At 45.9% G+C, this 17,894-nt stretch overlaps 2 protein-coding genes across 2 annotated transcripts in view; both read left to right on the forward strand.

The window, feature by feature from the left end:
- The first annotated feature begins 603 nt into the window (after positions 1–603).
- LOC108555611 (RNA-binding protein 25-like) lies at positions 604–3,765 on the forward strand. Its single transcript, XM_017911377.1, has 4 exons — positions 604–648; positions 976–1,158; positions 1,340–1,525; positions 3,667–3,765. Exons 1-4 carry the CDS (start codon positions 604–606, stop codon positions 3,763–3,765), a joined length of 513 nt encoding a protein of 170 aa, XP_017766866.1.
- An 18-nt stretch (positions 3,766–3,783) lies between these two features.
- The window catches only part of LOC108555612 (uncharacterized), a 259,877-nt gene continuing 245,766 nt past the window's right edge, over positions 3,784–17,894 (forward strand). The window contains exon 1 of the mRNA XM_017911378.1: positions 3,784–6,057. Within this exon, the coding sequence (XP_017766867.1) occupies positions 4,755–6,057 (1,303 nt within the window). The 5' untranslated portion in view covers positions 3,784–4,754. The remainder of the gene's footprint in view (positions 6,058–17,894) is intronic.

Consider the following 17,894-nt stretch of genomic DNA (forward strand, 5'->3'; position numbering starts at 1 on the left):
TATCGACGCAAATAAGAATCTCGTAAACAGCTGATTTAAAGAAGAAATATCCGAACGAGTGTCTTTCTTCGACATTTAATATTTTATATTTTCCAACTGGAAACAGTAAAACACGCGTGTCGGCTGGTTCCATTTAAATCGGTTGTTGAAGAAATTCTTCCTCGTCTCCTCTCGAATGGGTCAGCCCGTATATTAATTATATTTATATTACGTATATATTAGAAAAACGTGGTTTTCTGGAAACTGAAATTCGAATTGCAATCGTAAAATTTCTTTTTGCTGGGGTTCCTACATTTTTATCCTATATGTTGCTTATCTTAAATAGAACGTAACGCGAGCTAGCGTTTTATTCCATCCATATTATAAATACTTCAAAACGCTGGAGGGTTTTCAAAAATAAATCAGCGACGAGACGATGGACGAAGGTGCAATTATCCCGGGAAAAAGGAGCGCGATCGATGGGGAAATTAATTCATCGTACGGATAAATTTACTCTCGCTAAGAAACGTGGCAATATCGTCCGACAGGGCCGAAAAACGCAGGTTGTTCCTGGAAATGCCGCGAAAGCGGGAGCACGCGGAAGAAAAAGGACGAAAGGTCGAAATGGTCGGTTGGGGACCGGTGTTCGCGATGGCCAGATGCCCGCGTGTACCCGCAAACGGCAGGCATTTTCGTACATAGTAATGAGGGGCTGGCGATGATCCGCGGATCGCACGGAAGGCGGAAACGTTTGTACGTCGGGTCTGAACGGACGGCCTTGTTACTGTTTACAGGTACGCACGGCTGACCTCGATAGGGCTTTCGCTCGTGTCTAAGGAAGAATGAAAAGGAAACGAAGGAGCCGAAGAAAACGAGAACTCGTGCGTGCCGCGGCTGATCCTGCAGCAGTCGCGCGTCCGCGAGGCGCGGCGTGAAGGAGCGAGAAAGTGAAACGTAGAAGCGAGAGGGTGCGATAAGAAGGACGATATCCGTTAGCGAGAGAGGAGGAGGCGAGAGCAATCGCGAAGCGAAAAGGGACGGGACGAAGGTAAGAAGGAAATAAGCCGGAAGAGGAGAAGAGGACGAGATCGGCGAAGGATCAGGCGCGGCGAGGAGGCGAAGGAAGAGAAGACGAGGCGGTGGAATCGTGACACGGGCGCGTGTGCAACAGGCGATTTCTGAGCGATTTATCTTGCCGGGTTTGCAGGTGTTCGCGTGCGTCCTTCGTGGCCTTGTTAACGGGCTTCCTCCTTCTCTAGCCCGCGCGCCTAGCCCCTCGGCGTTCCTTCGCTGCCGACCTTCCCGGGGACACCGCGGAATAGACGAAATACCGCGGTCGGGTTCTCGGTGAACGGAGAAGCGAAGGAAGCAGCGACATCGGCTCGATGTTAATAAGAGAGGAGTGACGTCCGCGTGGAGTTCCAGGGAACCGGAGGAAAGAGCAGCGACGTACGTCGCGGCGCGAAACAGGAAGGTTCGAAGAAGGAACGAAGGAAGGAGTAGTAGTACTAGTAGTACTAGTAGTAGTAGTAGTAGCAGTAGTAATAGAAGAAGAAGAAGAAGAGGAGAAGAAGAAGAAGAAGAAGAAGAAGAAGAAGAAGAAGAAGAAAAAGTGGAAGAGAAAGAGGGAAAAGAAGAAGAAAGTCGGTGGAAAAGAGGTGTCGGGAGCGAAGGCGAAGAGCGGAGAGAGAAAGAGAGGGAGAAGGAAATCGAGCGAAAGAGGGAAAGGAAGGAAGGTAAGGAAGGCATAGGTAGAGAGAGGCAGAGGCAGAGGCAGAGGCAGAGACAGAGGCAGAGAGCGAGAGGGAGACGGAAAGGGAGAAAGAGGAGAGAGTGAGAGAGAGTGGTAGAGCAGCGGTAGAGCGGCGAGAAAGGGAGAGAGAGAAAGGAGGAGCAAGAGAGGGCTGGAAGGAAGAAGAGGAAGAGAGATAAGAGAGGCGGTATAAGGGTGGAGGGGAGAGTAGCGGGAAAGAAGAGAGGGAGAAGAAGAGGCGCGTGGTGGTCGTGGTGGCGAGGAGGTAGTGGACGAGAGCGAGCGAGCATCCAGATCTGTCGCGTGCTGCGTCGCTCTGGGATGGGACGGAATCGGGACGACACGGTACGAAGCGGAACGGGACGAGACGAGACGAAACGGGACGAAACGGGACGACGGCTACTACTACAACTACGAGGACGGGATGGGATGGATGTTGCGGGCCCGTGTGAGTAGCGAGTCGAGTCGATCCCCGCGCGCTGGTATTGGTTTCACTCTCGGCTGCTGCCGGCCCGTGTGCTGGTGTGTCGATCTCTCTACGAGAGCGAACCGAGGAGCGTGCCCGAACCGAGCCGGAGAAGAGAACCGCGGCACTCGTTCAGTAGTTTCTCGGACGCCGCACCGGCACCATCCGACCTACCGATAACCCCGCCGACTTGCCGGACTACCCCCGACCTCCTAATAATACCGACACGCAGCACGACATCGCGCGACACGCACTGCATCGTTCACAGTTCGACGAATCGAGCACCACCTAAATCGCGCGATACGCCATTCCCCGTTTCGATTTCGGCCACCGAATTTTCCCGGCAACCTATCTCGGATTTCGTTGGTTCGTTGGTTCGTCGGTTCGGTTGGTCGGTCGGTCGGTCGCTAGCTGCATCGCTCGCCTCTATCGACGACGTGTGTCGAGACGTGTGTCGCGATAGAAGTCGCCAACAGTCATACACCGTGGTGGTGGTGGTGGTGGTGGAAGATCGGTCGGCGGTACCAACGACGACGACCATCGCCACGAGGGATTGGAAAGTTATCGCGATTCATGGTCGCGTGACAACACACTCTCCACGACGGATTCACGTTCGCCTTTTCGTTTTTCGCCACTTTACGCGCGTACGTACCGGTACGGTGGTGGTGTGGTCCTCCGAGTCTCCACAGTGTGACACGCACGGCGAGGTCGTTAGCTGTTTTTCTTTCTCTCTCGTCGCGGCCCTGTCGTGCTCCTTCGATTGTTTATCAGCGAACACACGGAGAAAGAGAGAAAGAGAGAGAGAGAGAGAGAGATATTGAGCGAGAGAGAGAGAGAGAGCGGGAGAGAAAGAGCGAGTAAACGGGAGAGAGAGCAAGAGAGAGAGAGAGAGAGAGAGAGAGAGAGAGAGAGAGAGAGGCCGGTAGAAGGATCGCGGTGGATAGCGGGTCTCGCCTTGCCTTTGCCAGGTGTTTTCTCGCGCGGTGTGGTGACGAACGTGTGTGCCGTGGCGAACGCAACGAGCACCGACCGTGTACGTTGCGCGGTGTGCACGAGCCAGCTTTCGCGAACGTAATTACGCGTTTCGCCGATTCCGCAGAGTGGTGAGAAGAAGAGGAAGAAGAAGGAGAAAAAGAAAAAGAAGAAGAAGAAGAGGAAGAAGAAGAAGAAGAAGAAGAGGAGGAGAAAGAAGAGAAGAAGGGGCAGAAACGGGAGGAGAAGAAGAAGAAAAAAAAGAGCAGTGGTGGGCGCAGTACAGTGGCGATATCTCTACCGAGTGGAGAATATTTCGCGAAAGAAACTGTGCGCGTGATTACGACCCTTGGCGACTCCGGAAGGATACGCTCTCCCACGGCAGGCAGGGTGAGGGAGCAGTCGGTGAAAGAGAAACGGTGATATAGACGAAGACAGGAGGAGAAAGAGGAGGAGGAGGAGGAGGAGGAGGAGGAGGAGGAGGAGGAGGTGGTGGTGCTTGGAAGAGAGGGATAAAGAAAGACAGAGAGAAAGAGAGAGAGAGAAAGAGAGAGAGAGAGAGAGAGAGAGCGAGAGAGAGAGAGAAACCCGTTAAGGCGGTACGAGTAACGTGTCGGTGGAAGTTCTTGCGATTGATAGAGGGACTAAGAGAGAGGGACAGAGCGAGGTCGACGAAGGTAATCGGTAGCATCAGCCTGCGTGCCTCGACAAAACCGATTAAAGACGAGCGAGCAACGATCCTTTCGCCTCCTTTGTCGCTAATTCACCGTCGTCGTAGCCTTTTCGTTCGGTTATCGTCTGCTCGACCGATCTTCAGCCAGGATCATTCGCAGTGTAACGAGTACCCTCGGCGATATCGGGTACAGGAAGCCTCGACGATCCAGTCGGTCGTTTGCATTCAGGATCCATCGCACGTCGCCTCGATGCTACCTCGTAAACCAATTCCGTGGTTTCCTATCTTCGCCAACAAGCCGTTCTGACTGGCGCGCGTCGATCTTCTCGGTTCGCGTCGACGAGAGGCACCATCGTCCGTCGATCGGTTCCTCGTCGAGGATCGGAGTTTGCCGCGCTAGAACCGCTGCCAGGGCGGTCCGCAATAATGCGAGAGTATCGAAAACGCGGCACATGGACGATAACGGCGGGCCAGTGGCTGTATCCTCAGTGTTTCGAGAGAATCGTCTTCGAACGGAGCATGTGTCCGGGGCAAAAGTAGCCGAAGATGAGGTGGACTCGCATCCTGTGACTCTGCTCATATACTTTACGGCCCATCCAATAGTGTCCCGTGCTTTTCGTTCGGTCGGTCGAACGACGACCACGACCACCACCACGACAACGAGAACGTGCAACACTCGCGAAATCTAGCAATAATCTAGGAACGAAAGAACGAGGCGCAGAACGAGGCGCAGAACGGGAAGCAGCGACAGCGAAGGAAGAAAAAGGAGAAGAGGAAAAAAGAGGCGAGCAAGAAGCGACGAGAGGGAAGACGGGGCAAGAGAAAGTGAAAGAGATATCGAGATAAAAGCGCGGAGGAAGTGGCGCGCAGATAAGAAGGAGGGCTGGGAAAGGAGCGTGGATGAGACCGTCATGCCCGCTGAGATCGACACGGGCGGGCCAAGGGTGCTGCACTGTGATTACCGTGCCGACTGCCCGATACCGATCGTAGTACCGTCAGCTTCCACCGAGTCTTCCTTGTGCCGCGAGAATAGAGTTGTCGGAACGTCGATCGCACCACGACATCCGCGAATCCACGAGAACGAATCGTTGGACAATAAAGCTCGCGAGTCCCGTCGTTGGTCCGATTTCGTCTCTACTCGTCCAACCGGAGGCACGTCCGCTCGTTCCGTATACAGAGCTTTCCGTCGAGCTACTCGAGTCGTCCAACAGCAGCAGCAGCAGCAGCAGCATCCGCAGCCCAATGACTCGTTGTCGCGTGCGATCGAATCCGAGGACACGGATTATCATCGAGGTGCTTGCCGTCCGGTGCAACCGGAATCACGACTCGCCAACGCGACTGTCCACCGGTCGTCGATCGATGGAGATGCAGCAACGATAATCGAGGCACGATCGGAGCACGAAACGAAGCCAACACTCGAGACGAGGATTCCAGTGCCTTCGAGAAAACGAGAAAACGACAGGGACGAAAGTCCAAGTTGGCACCGACACGGCCATCCGATAGAAGGAAGTTGCTGCGCGAAAGGTTGCGACGCTACGTCGACGACGGCTCGCAATTTGCCGTCGCGATTTCGCGTGGCGGACAGTGTCCGAAGAGGGAAAGCGGCAACGGCAGCAGCCACGCAGTTCTCTAGTCACTCGAGCGACCCTTCGAGATCCGATCGGACGACGTACGAGAAGCTCGTCACGGCAGCCACGCTTCCGTCCTTGGCCGATGAAACGTGGAAGGAAGTGGACGCGACGAATTCCTCGAGTAGCGAGTCGCGCGTCGCCAAGGTCGTGGCGAGTGCCGATCGGCAGACCGACTTTCCTTCGTTCGACCACCAAGAGTCCTTGACGAGAAGTGACCGTAGAACGAGGAAGAAGAGACGCGAGTGCCCTAACAACCGTTCCACGTACATTCAGTTAGCGTTACTGCTCTTCCTCGTCGCGTTCGGACAGTGCGCACTTCGTAAATCCAGTGTGAAGTTTAACTACAGTGCGAAACCGAGTACCACCGGGTTGAGTGTGTTGGCGATTGGCACAGTTATCAGTGCAGTGAGTGCCGCGCCGGTTGATTTAATGGGTGACGCCGGCGTGAGGGCAGAACGATCCGCCAATTTGTCGCACATCACCGGCGCTTCCAGGAAAATCCAGATGTACATCAAGAATCGGCATTTGCAGATTCTGCCAGATGGCACGGTGAACGGTTCCAACGACGACACTTCGGATTACAGTGAGTAGCACGCCATCAATCGCTTTTTTCTCTCATCTCTCTCTCTTTCTTCCTCTCTCTCTCTTCTCTTTCTTCTCTTTCTTCTCTTTCTTCTTTCCCGTTTTTTCCCGCGTCGTCGTAAATCATCCACCGATACCGCACGCACCGTGCTTGCAAACTGCCAACGTTCCCTGCGATCGTACGCACAGTTTTGTTGGATCATTTTATATCGTGCATCCGCATACCGCGGTCAACGCTTCGCGAAGATCGATGTTTCCCGCTTGGCTTTTCCTCCTTTTATCGTTTCCTCGCCGAAGGGAAACGCTTTTCTCAAATTGATACCGCGATGTGTGCAGAGGGTTAATCGTAAACGCCAGCTGGTACGGTTCCAATCGTTCGTTGATGGAGGACTGGTCCGATTGCATCGCGAGCGTTGACTTCGGGAACGCTTTCGATCGCTGTTACGTCTCATCCTCGCTTTCAACCTCGAGTCCGATCCAATCTCGTCGAGGAGATTCTTCGATTCCAGTCTCTTTTTCGCTATTATCCGGTATACACGGCGGAGAAGAATTTTATCCCGAACCAAGTCGGACTTGGACTGTCCGAGAGATCGGTATTGGTGGATGGTTTGGTCTAATTATAGCGATAAGCGACAGTACGATAATCCGCGCCGGCTAGAAGGTTTCGTTTAATTATAGCGATAACTACCGCCTCGCGATAATTTCGATAGGCAAACAAAATTTTTACCCCGTCCGCGTTGCATAAATAATTTCGACACTATCGTCACGTTACCCTCGTATATCCTATTTTGTTTTGCAAATACTCCCAAGGTTCGTTCAACTTCTTTCCCCGAGATCACGGATTCCCCTCGTTTCGCAATTTCTCCTCGTTAAACCTATCGAACCTCGTATTTACCAAAATCACGCTTATCGCGTTACGTTTCGATTCGCGCGAAATTTCCGCAAACTCCGAAACGCTTCTACAGCTTTATCGCGAACGAAGCAGATCGGCGAACGGAGATGGCGCGTACGAAAATTTCGCTGGCACGCGAATCATTTTCGAATTACGTAACATCCCACGCGCGATTTAATTTTTATCTTCTTTTTTTGCGATATATAAAATCTATCGTGATTCTTCTCCCGAAATAGAATCACCGACTTTGGCGTGTCCATCGTTAAAAAAAGATCGTAGCAACAATCTGCACGATCGCGTTTACGAGTCGAGCCGAACTTTGTGAAATCGCGTTAATTTTTATACACGTAGATTTAAAATTTCCTGCAAAAATTTCTCCCAACGAAATGTTACGCAATTTCATTTTTTACGTTGAACGAGGCAGGTAAATTTGCAGTAGGCCACCAGTGAAATAGACGCGTAGCGTGAAATTTAATAGGGTGATTGTATCCTATCGATTGTATTTACATTTTCGATTAATATTTAATAGCGTCGAATAAACGTACAGAATCAAATTTAACAATTCGATAGGGCATAATAATAAATTTAACAAGGTAATTACATCGTAACGAAAAGGGTTGGATTAACGATAATTCGTAAATTCGAATCGGTGCTCATTTGGAATGAAATTGCACGCTTTCTCGAAATAGTTCTGCGTATTTGTCGCATCCGGTTCAGGCAGTTGGTCCACGATCGGTTCTCCAGCGAACCCTTGGACTCGGTATTCAGAGGTATTCGATTTCGTATGACCCGATGCGCCTGGTTCGATGACGTTCGTCTTATTTCGAGATTCCACTCGAACGTTCGATACTCGGGCACCCCGATTGTGCATTTGAAACCGAATCGTGGAATTCCAAGCGGAAGATAAGCTCGCCGTGAAATTCGAAAAGTCTGCGCGATTTCCTCGGATCTTTATTCGGATAAGTCCAAGTCGAGATAGATTGGCAGTTCTTGAATGGAGATGAACGTGTCGTGCACGGTGTATCCGCGAAGGTATCCGTTGCTTCGAACGGATTCAAAGATATTATTTATCGAAGCTGCGAGGTTTAGAAGAGGCGAGTAGTCTGAAGAAGAAAGCGATAGGACGAACGAAGTCAAATGTCTGAGAGAAAGTGAGTTTTAGGTCAAATATACTTGGGTACTTTCAAACCCAGAATTCACGATTTTTTCCAACTTGGATGTAGAAAATTCTGATCGAGAAAATGGAGGATCTTCCGTGTAAACAGGCCAATCCTACTATGGTACGTCGTTGAACCGTTTGTAAATAACATTTTCGAGTTTGTTTGAAATTTTCTTTTCGGTTACATTACGGTTGATATATTTAAAAGTATCGTTTTTGGCGATAAAACCTAGATGTTATCGATATAAAATCAAAATCGGAATTTGTACGGTACGATGTTTACGACGAAAAGCACGAGATAGTGGAGATAAATGTGGTAAATCATCTAATAACGAAAATATTCGGGTGGACAGAGATCGTGGGATACGCGATGTTGGTTTTGGTCCATTCTTGGAAGCTGTAGACAAATCTGACGATTCGATAACCGGTGGCCAGGCTTGTTCTTGATATTTTTGGAAAATAGGGCGTCGCTAAGGTATACGGACATAACACGCGCGATTGACGTGAAAGGGAAAATTTCAACGGTCCTTCCCCGTAATTCGACAAAATTATATCGAAATAATCAAATTTGAGAAATAGGTCATGGAATAAATAGCGTGGCAGTATCACTTCGCTTCGCTTTCGACTCGGCAACTCGTTTATTTCGTATCTGTTAATAATCCTGGTATTTTATATATTTCCTATGTTTATTTATTGTAATTTTACTGCCTCTCAATTCAAGTACCCGTAATTACGGAATACGGAAAAAATTGCCTTCGCACTTTTATTTATCTGCAAACTCGATTAAGTAAATACCGACCGATAAATTCAGACAATATCACGTGCAATTAGCATAAAGAATTCAGGTATAGCATCGTTTAACATCGCGGCGCAATTAATAGTAATTATATCTACCATTTCGGTGTTTATGTCCTAAGCGACAAGTACCAGGTGTCAGACCATGAAATTGCATATGCGTAATGCATCTCTGAGAAATTAGTTCTGCCTCTGCAATAATCGTCATTCGATATATAGAGCAGAAGCGTAATTATCCCCATGAGTACCATTCTACAAAAATCGCTCGAGAAATCCCCGATCCTTGCATTACCGATTTACCTATCAAAAGAATCCCCAAAATTTCATATTTTACGAGAAACGAATTACTCGCGCGATAATAACGACCACGCACTGTCCCGCGTAAACGCGGTACATAAAATAACAGAAAAACAGGAATTACGGGATAACGACGATACAACAGGGGTTCGTATGGGTAATACACGTTCGTAAAGATCGGTAAAATCGCGATAATCGGGACAAAGTAAATTTTTCCCTAAAATCGGAAACGCGATGACTCGCGTTGTCTCGATCGTCGAAGGGTAAAAATTTCCGAATTTTAAGACGCGAATCTCACGTGACCCATCGAAATGGGGGAAATAACGAGGCGAGTGAGAAAGTGTTATGTCGACCGGACTCGAATCGGCGAAATTAACGAGAGAATGCGATCAGGTCTGCGACTGGGCCGAGAGAGCTGATCCAAGAATATGCGCTGCCTAGTACATGTACCTCTTCTTAAGTAGTCCACGTTAACCTTTGAAACTTCGATAGTCCGACGTTGGTGGCTCTAAATTCGCGCCGGCCAATCAAAGTTTCCTTTTCGAAACGGGGATGAGCGGCTAAAGTGACTTCGAACTTCTTTCCGCCATCGACTAACCTTAATCCCCGCGAGAGCAACGGGCCACGCTTCTGTGCCATTAACTTTTACGCCATTCGGATCAATCGGACCTCGAACCTCGAGTCCGTAGTCGAGTATCGGACTATTTCGTAGATTCCAAACGTACGTGGTATTAAATTCCATTTGGATCGCGAGTTTGGCGAATCGCAAAACGCGATCGTGTCCCTTCTGCGCCGGGTGAAATATGAAAATAAGAACGACCGACACATAGACAGGTATTGGATTACGTTCGCAACGAAGAAGTGGAATAATAGCTGGGCCAATAAAGGTGGAGAACAGGCGTGGAAAAAAGCGGGTTACGGTTGTAGAACCCGAAGAAACCGTGTTTCTATAATATAATTCCCGGCCTTATTTCCGATAATTGTAGCGGTACCCTTTCACGAAACACTTGCTTAACTTTCCTAACGACGGAACGAAAGCTGTGTACTCCGGCATCCTCTCTTACGTAAGAACGCGAGAATAACGGAATTCCTGTGACATTCGAAAATCTCACGATATTTCTTCCCTTCCTCCTCTTTTTCCTGTGTCTGTTTCACGCAGTCTGTTTGGAATAAATATCGGTACTCGAGTACCGTTTAATCGCTTAAAATTAGCGTATTACATAATTGGTCGCGAGGATCCATCTCGTTGGGAGAGTCGACGATCGAGCGGGAATCACGTTCGATTTAGGTAGAAAGGAGATCTTCGGATTCTTCCTCGATCGAGATTTCGTGTTCCCCGACAGCGGTTCGGTGGAATAACATTGGGCCTGAATGATTTAATCGCGATTTGTATATATCTTGCCAAAATACTTCTGGCTTGCCAATAGACACCGCACGCCGTTCGACTCAGTGACTAAGTATTCTATTTTCGACTCTCTTCCGGTGTTGTTTTTAACCCTTTTATATTTTGATTTACTTGTGCGTGTAACCGTTCTGTTGCACCATGCAGGTTAGAATAATGTTTGAGCTACTCGACGTCTTCCAAATAACATTCTTGCCACGGCCTGTCGAATATTCCTGATTTTTCAATTTCAGTCCACGCAGTCATCGTAGTCGTCACTGCGCTAATAACGACGAGAGTAATTCGTCGTGTTTCTATTTATTCTTCTTCTTTTTTTTCATGTTACTGCACGAAAACGAGCTACATTCGTCATACGACTAAAATTATACTCGACAGGCTCGAACACGCGCTAAATCTGTATAAACCCTAAAAGCTTATGTAATTTCATCGTGACCGACATAGGTAAATCGGTATTAATAAAAATTAAATACCTTTCCGATCCACAATTTTTCACGATTAAATCGTACCATGCTTGTTTCACATCTCCATCCTCTAAATCAGGGTCACTCGAGCCCTATACTGTTTTTCCGTGAATAGCAGCGTGAAAATAAATTCCGAAAGAATTCTTATGGCATCTCCAAACATTGGGAATTAAAATTTCGATAGAAATTTGTGCAAATATTTCGTTTAAGTATAGCAAGTATTCGAAGGTACTCGGAGAAAAGGAAATAATTCGGGAATGACAGGAACGGTCGATTGAAATTTATCAGTTCGATGAGAAAATTAATGTAAATTACTATTAAACTGTAAAGTTCTTATCTTCTCAGTGGTAATCTTTCAGTCGTAATCTTCAATGGCCCCAGACGCTTTACTGATCGATAACTAATTACAAAAACAAACAAACGAGTGGTAAAATACCAGAGACATTATTATCTATATTTTTCTCGCTCTTAACAACTCGGTCGACTCCTTCAAGTGATCCATGAACATTGTTCACCGATCACTCTGACAAATAAAGTAATTCCTCTAACATGCATGTTGCGACATACGAAATACTCGTTTATCGATGCAAGTTTCTCGTACCGGCAGAAAAACGTTTTATTATTAAAATTTTAACGCTCTCCCTGCACGATGATCGCAACTTCTGACATTCTAATTTTATTATTCGATAGCAAACGACAATGCCAACACACCGTTCGCAATGTTACTCGATATCTCTTAACAGTTCCATAAACGATTTTTCGATTTCCATTTAAATTTATTGTATCGGTAATAAAATTGCGGTATTAAAATTATAACGCTTCGATTACACGCCGGCAACAATTCCTAATACTCCAAATACCCTCATCGATCAATGAAAAATCGAATCTAAAATCAAGCAGCTACCATTGACAACGTTATTTAACATTTCTTCAACTCGATTCTTCGTAACGATCCATAAACCTTGTCTACCGATCAGTTTGTTAATAAAACGTTCCTCGGAATATTTATTTTGCAACGTACCAAATGCCTTGATTTCTCGACCTTAATTAAAACTTGACTATATCGATGATAAAAATTTCGATGCTATTAAAATTCTGACGCTTTCGTCACGCTGTCCTCGTAACCTCTGAGATTCCGAACGTTTTATCGATCAGTAACGAATCCAATCCGTGGAAAAACAATGCGATATAAAATAAATGATCCATAATATTATTTCCCAACACGTGCAAGTGATCGTATAAATAGGTATACACCCATTAACCATTAAAGTATTAAAAATGACGTTTCGTCTAGCGTCAGGTAGCAGGATTTTGATTTATTACAAACACACCGTTACTCTTCTTTTTATACAACGCGATTTTTAAACGCATTGTACGAGACGTGGTAAATCCGAGTATTTAAAAATTTAATTTAATTTAATTTGTAATAGCTGAGAAGGTAAAAAAGGAAGTTTGACACGAGAATTAGTGTCACCAGGATGCAATGTTCCAAAACGATATTAGGAAAATCAACGATTCCAACGTTATTTCTCAGCTCGATTACGCTGAAACGATCGCTTCGATGAACGACGTGTTAAGTAGCGAACCAGCAGCTTCTGTAATTTGTACCAAAATTTTGATTTTTCACGTATCGTTAGGACAATGAAAATTTAACGTAATTTAATTCGGTGGAATATCGTATTCCATGGTTTTAAATAGTAAAAGGCGGAAAAGCAAATTTGACGGGAGAATAGTGGTGTGGAGCATGTTAGCTACGTTATTCGTGTCACGCGAGTGTCGCCGGAATGCAATGTTCGCAAACGATATTATCAGGATAAACGACACTAACGATATTATTATCTTTCCCAACTTGTCCAGCTCGAAACGATCGGACTGACAAACGAACCGGAGATTCAGCAAAGTGTCTGAAAAACGAGGCTTCGTCGAGCGCAGTCTGGCAAAGTGGAGCGTTTTAAATATCGCCAGCTACCAATTAACCCGCGTGCTCGCTGCGAAAACGTCGCGGAACGTGTCCCGTTAATAAATATTTGCAGGTGAAAAATAAATCGTCGGTCGGGAGGACGAGCTGCTCATAAATATTCATGGCCGCGGCGCGTACTCTGCGCGATCACGCTCTCTGGTCCAGGGAGTTCCGCCACGTTTCGCAGCCGATTTAATCGTCAGCGAAAATCGTCTCGCGAAACTACTTACGTAATAGTCGTCGATGATTAAGCAATGGAAACGCGAACGGGAAACTGGAACCGGAGCAGCGGAAGACGAGCACGATCAGGGATGATCGGAGTGTCGGTAGCTCTAATAATCTGTCACGCGTTCTGCTTTCCTCTCCGTACCTCGAAGCTTTGGACTTTGGAAGTCGGATCCGAGTGGCTGTTTCGCGGGATAATTAAACGCGACCGTTTGGAAACGCTTGGGAGGGTTGGCTGGAAGCTCGAGTATCAGCTTAGATGTCGCGTGTGGTCGTGTAACAGGGCCTGAGACTATGGCAGCGTTTAGCCTTCCGAGGAGGAAGGAGAAGGAGAAAAAAACGGAGATAAAAATCAATTTTAATGGGAGATAAGCGGAGATAAACGCGGGTATTTATGTAGTTGTTTTGGCTGCAGAGATCATTCTGCTATCCCTCGTTTAATCGCAAGCTACCATTCAGTCGGAGATAGGATATTCGCTGTCTCGCGAGGCCGATGATTCGCTGTGAGAAATCGAAATTGTGCGCGTAATAGGAGAGATTTGCAACATCGGGAATAATAATCGATTGTCGACGGTAGCATTTGCTGGCCGCTGCATCGCGCCGAACTGTAACATTTCGCGCGATACCTACGAATTACCTAATCGTGAACCAATCATATCGAGCAACGTGGAAGGCAGAAAGAAGCGGCGACGTAATTATCGAACGGAAGGAGGAAGAGGTCGATTTCGTTGCCGCGAAGTTGGCTGCTTTTAGCTGTGAGAAATTTGCTGAAACAAGAAGAATCGGACGGAAAGTTAATTTACAACCAGTTAATAAAGTCTTCTCTCGTCCGTCAGTGCAATTTCATCGTAACAACGCTGCTTCGGACGAAGCGCGTTAAATCTGCGTGAACGGTGTCAAAATCGCTGGACACGGCGTTACCTTTCGATTACGTTGTCGCGGAGCGGAATTGGGGAAAGGAGGAAAGAAAGTATTCGAGTCTATCTGGCCGGCAGAATCGCTGGACGTTGCTCGTTTCGCGTAAGCTACCGATATATCGCTCGCAATCGCGGAAAACTAATTACGGAGGAATTCATTTGGCGGTGCATCGATCTGTTATTTCGTCTTCCGCGGGATGATCCCATGTAAATGCGTTAATGGTATCGCGAGTGAACGTTCACCGACGGAAATGCCAATCTTCGCCACTCGACGGCGTATTCGATTTAACTTAAACGTTAATTAATTCGATGTGTTACTCCCGGACTCGAGTTATCCCGGATTTTTCAGCGGACGATATCCCGGACCGGATAAAAACCCGCGCGCGCGCGCGCGTCGTCTTCTTGTTTTCAGCAATGGTGAAGCATGGCCAGGTAATTGTAGGCTTCCGATGTTTTGCACCTTCGATCCACGGATGACTAATCGGCTGAAACTTTCAACGTTTTACTCTCGCACGTTTCGATGTTACATAACCGCGATACCATTTTCTCCCGGGAATCACACATTTCGACCATTTAAATCGATCTTTCGATCATCAAGTTCCTTGGCACGTTACATTCGCTTCTAATTTGTTATTCCTATTCTAATTCGTGAGTGTTCGATAACGTTTAGATCCTAACCTCTTTACGATTGCGATTCTTTCTATTTTTCATTTCTTTTATTGACAATTTTTTCAGAGTTTTACTTCATCTGATCTTTTCATCTTGCCAATGCTCTATAACGTCAAAATTTTAATCTCGCGTTTACCTTACTTTCTTTCCGTCCATTTCGCTTCTCGGTTTATTAACAATTTTCTTGGGCCTCCAGCGTTACTCCACCGTACTCTAGACGATTTTCCTTTTCACAGTTTTACCGTTTTCCCTGTCACGATCTCGACGATGATGCTTCGTAACGTTAAAAATTTCAATCTCGTCCTTGCTCCATTTTCTGTTTCTTCCGTTTTGCTTCTCATTTTATCAACAATTTTCTTACGCCTCTGCTGTTGCCGTACGCGAAAAGAGCGCGGTAAACAGCAGCAAAGCTAAGCTTTTGATCGATGATAAACTGAAATTAACATTCTTCCTGCCTGAAAGTATAATACAACGCAATTACCCTGGAAACGACTGGAAACTCGACTCATCCAGCTTTAGGGTCCTGCTTTTCCTTTTAAACAATAAACGCGGCTGAAGATAGCCACGCGTGTCTGGTTTAAAAACGCTCGGCGGCCATCGAAAGGGACAACGAGGCTGGTTCCTTGGTTCATAAACTCGTTGACCAACCACGACTTTCTCGGTCGTAAATCACCGATCCAGAGGCGCGAATACGTCGAGATGTTCGCGGCGATGGACTGGTTTCGCGGAATAAATTATTTTCCGGAAGCGGACGCCGTCGAATTTTTCTGCTCGCGACGCGTAACACGACCGTTCATCGTTACCATTGAAGACGAAAGAGGGAAGAAGAGAGGGGAAGAAAAAGAGGGGAAGGCAGTGGCCGGGCAATAAATCAGGCGGCTGATAACGGAAGCTTCGAGGGGATTCAATGGCCCCGATACGTGGCTATCAGCTGGAGAGAACGCCGGCCGATTAGGCGAAGACGGAACTATCCGGAGGGATCTCTAGGTCGTGACCTATATTGCCCTGGGGATGCTCACGAATTTCGTGGATCACTCGTACATCGCTCGACATTGTTTACACGAGTTACACGCGACGTTTTAATTCTCCCATTTATCGAATTCTGGCTGATTGAAATTTTACCACGATTATCCACGATTTTCCCTCTTTTCTACGTTTTTACGTGAATTTCCCGCGCAAATCGATCGGTTGCTTCACTGTACCGTCATCCTTTCCCTTTCCTCGTTTCAAAACCCTCTCGCGGGGTTTTCGCGTTAATTAACGATTATTCCACGATGCGAGAATTATTGAAATTTTTCGCCAACGTCGATCGAGATTTCTGGGAAAATTGCAAAGAGTGTAACAGTGATATATGAGCCGTTCGCTGCACAAATCGATTAACTTCACTTTTTACAACAAAAAGTGGAGAAATGCAATGAAATAATGTACGTCGTTTTTTAAAATTCCTTTTATAATTTAAATCGAAATAAATATCGTAGAATGCGTAAATACAAATGTAACTTTCATCTGACGGTATATAAAATTTATAAGAAAAAATAGCCAGAAGGTAATCGTTGGTAATGTTACCATTTTGATGTTACTGGAAGAATTAATCGATTTGGCAAGTGGAAAAAGTAATAAATTTAAATTTTCCTAAATTTCGCTTAAATTCTGATTAGACGGGACTAAAAAATTCTCCGTTATCATTCAAGGAAAAAGTAATAAATTTTAATTTTCCTAAATTTCGCTTAAATTCTGATTAGACGGGACTAAAAAATTCTCCGTTATCATTCATGACTTGCTAGTGCATTCGAGTTGCATTATTGCAACGATTTACATTAGAATACGGAGTTAATCAAAGTGACCTTTGACATAAATCATTTATTATTCAGTGGCCAAAGAATTTTTCTCGTTTAATCTTAATCATGTTAATTTTAATTATCAGGGAAAGTTATTGCAAATATGAAAAGTTATGACTGTACCAAGTATTTTGACACTTAAATATAAGATTTCTCAAAAAGTGCAGTTAATCGATTTGTGCAGCGGAATATATTTTATAATGTATTTTGTACCGGTTGAACGACATTCGCAAAAATTGCGCGAAATTAATGAAATTTATTCGATTCCATAAAATAGCAATGAAATTTTGGTAAACATCTTTTCGAGTGCGATATAAACCAGTAAATCTTCTTCCTCGATATCGACTAAACACGAAATAAAATAGAATTACAACTGTTTCGCGATATTTCCAATTACGTAAGAATTTGCGAACGTTATTGGCGTAGAACGAGGTAAATTGAAATTACAATTTAAGATCACTGCGTACAACTTAACGAACTAAGTACAGCTGCTTTCTAAATGTTAATCGAATATATCACGCGAAAAGAAGTTTCGCAGCCGTAAGATTTTCAGCTATCCGCGCTAATTTAACGTACTCGTTAGAAGCATTAAATTAAAACCGTTAAATTAAATTCTACTTAATGGAACAACGTTTTTCCTAAACCCGGTAATAAAATATCCCGATACGAGGTTTTTCGAGCAACGAACACGTCCGCTGCGTCGATTAGGCCGTGTTACCGAGTGGCGATATATTAAAAAGCGCGGCAACAAAAATTGAGAGACTGTTAGGTCGAAATTTAAGAACGCCATTGGTCTAAAAGCAGATGAAATAAAATCGCAATTTAAGATTGGCGCGGATAATTTGGCGAACGAAGTAAGCCCCGCGAATGAACGGTGCAATCACCGCGATACAGTTAAAACTTGTAATTAATACACGGCAGAAGTCGCGAGGAAAAGTAATTTCACGGATTCCAACGATTCTCGTTCCTCCGATTTTTTCCCTCGAAAAGTACACCGCCGATGTTATCGCGTCGGTGATGTTTTCCCATGCTTTCGAATCGGGCTGTCCTTTTCAGTAACGATACCTAATTCCGCAGAGCTATTTGCATGCGCGGGAACTAGCCAGACACGTTCACCGAACCTTATAAATTTCTTTAATTGTCCGTGGGATATTTGTAATCGCGTTATCCCAAGGCTCGCAACGTTGCGCTACCTAATTGAATCGTAGCTAAGATATCGTTTC

The sequence above is a fragment of the Eufriesea mexicana genome, unplaced genomic scaffold (assembly GCF_001483705.2).
Source record: "Eufriesea mexicana isolate 0111107269 unplaced genomic scaffold, ASM148370v2 scaffold202, whole genome shotgun sequence".
In the NCBI taxonomy this organism is placed as follows: Eukaryota; Metazoa; Arthropoda; class Insecta; order Hymenoptera; family Apidae; genus Eufriesea; species Eufriesea mexicana.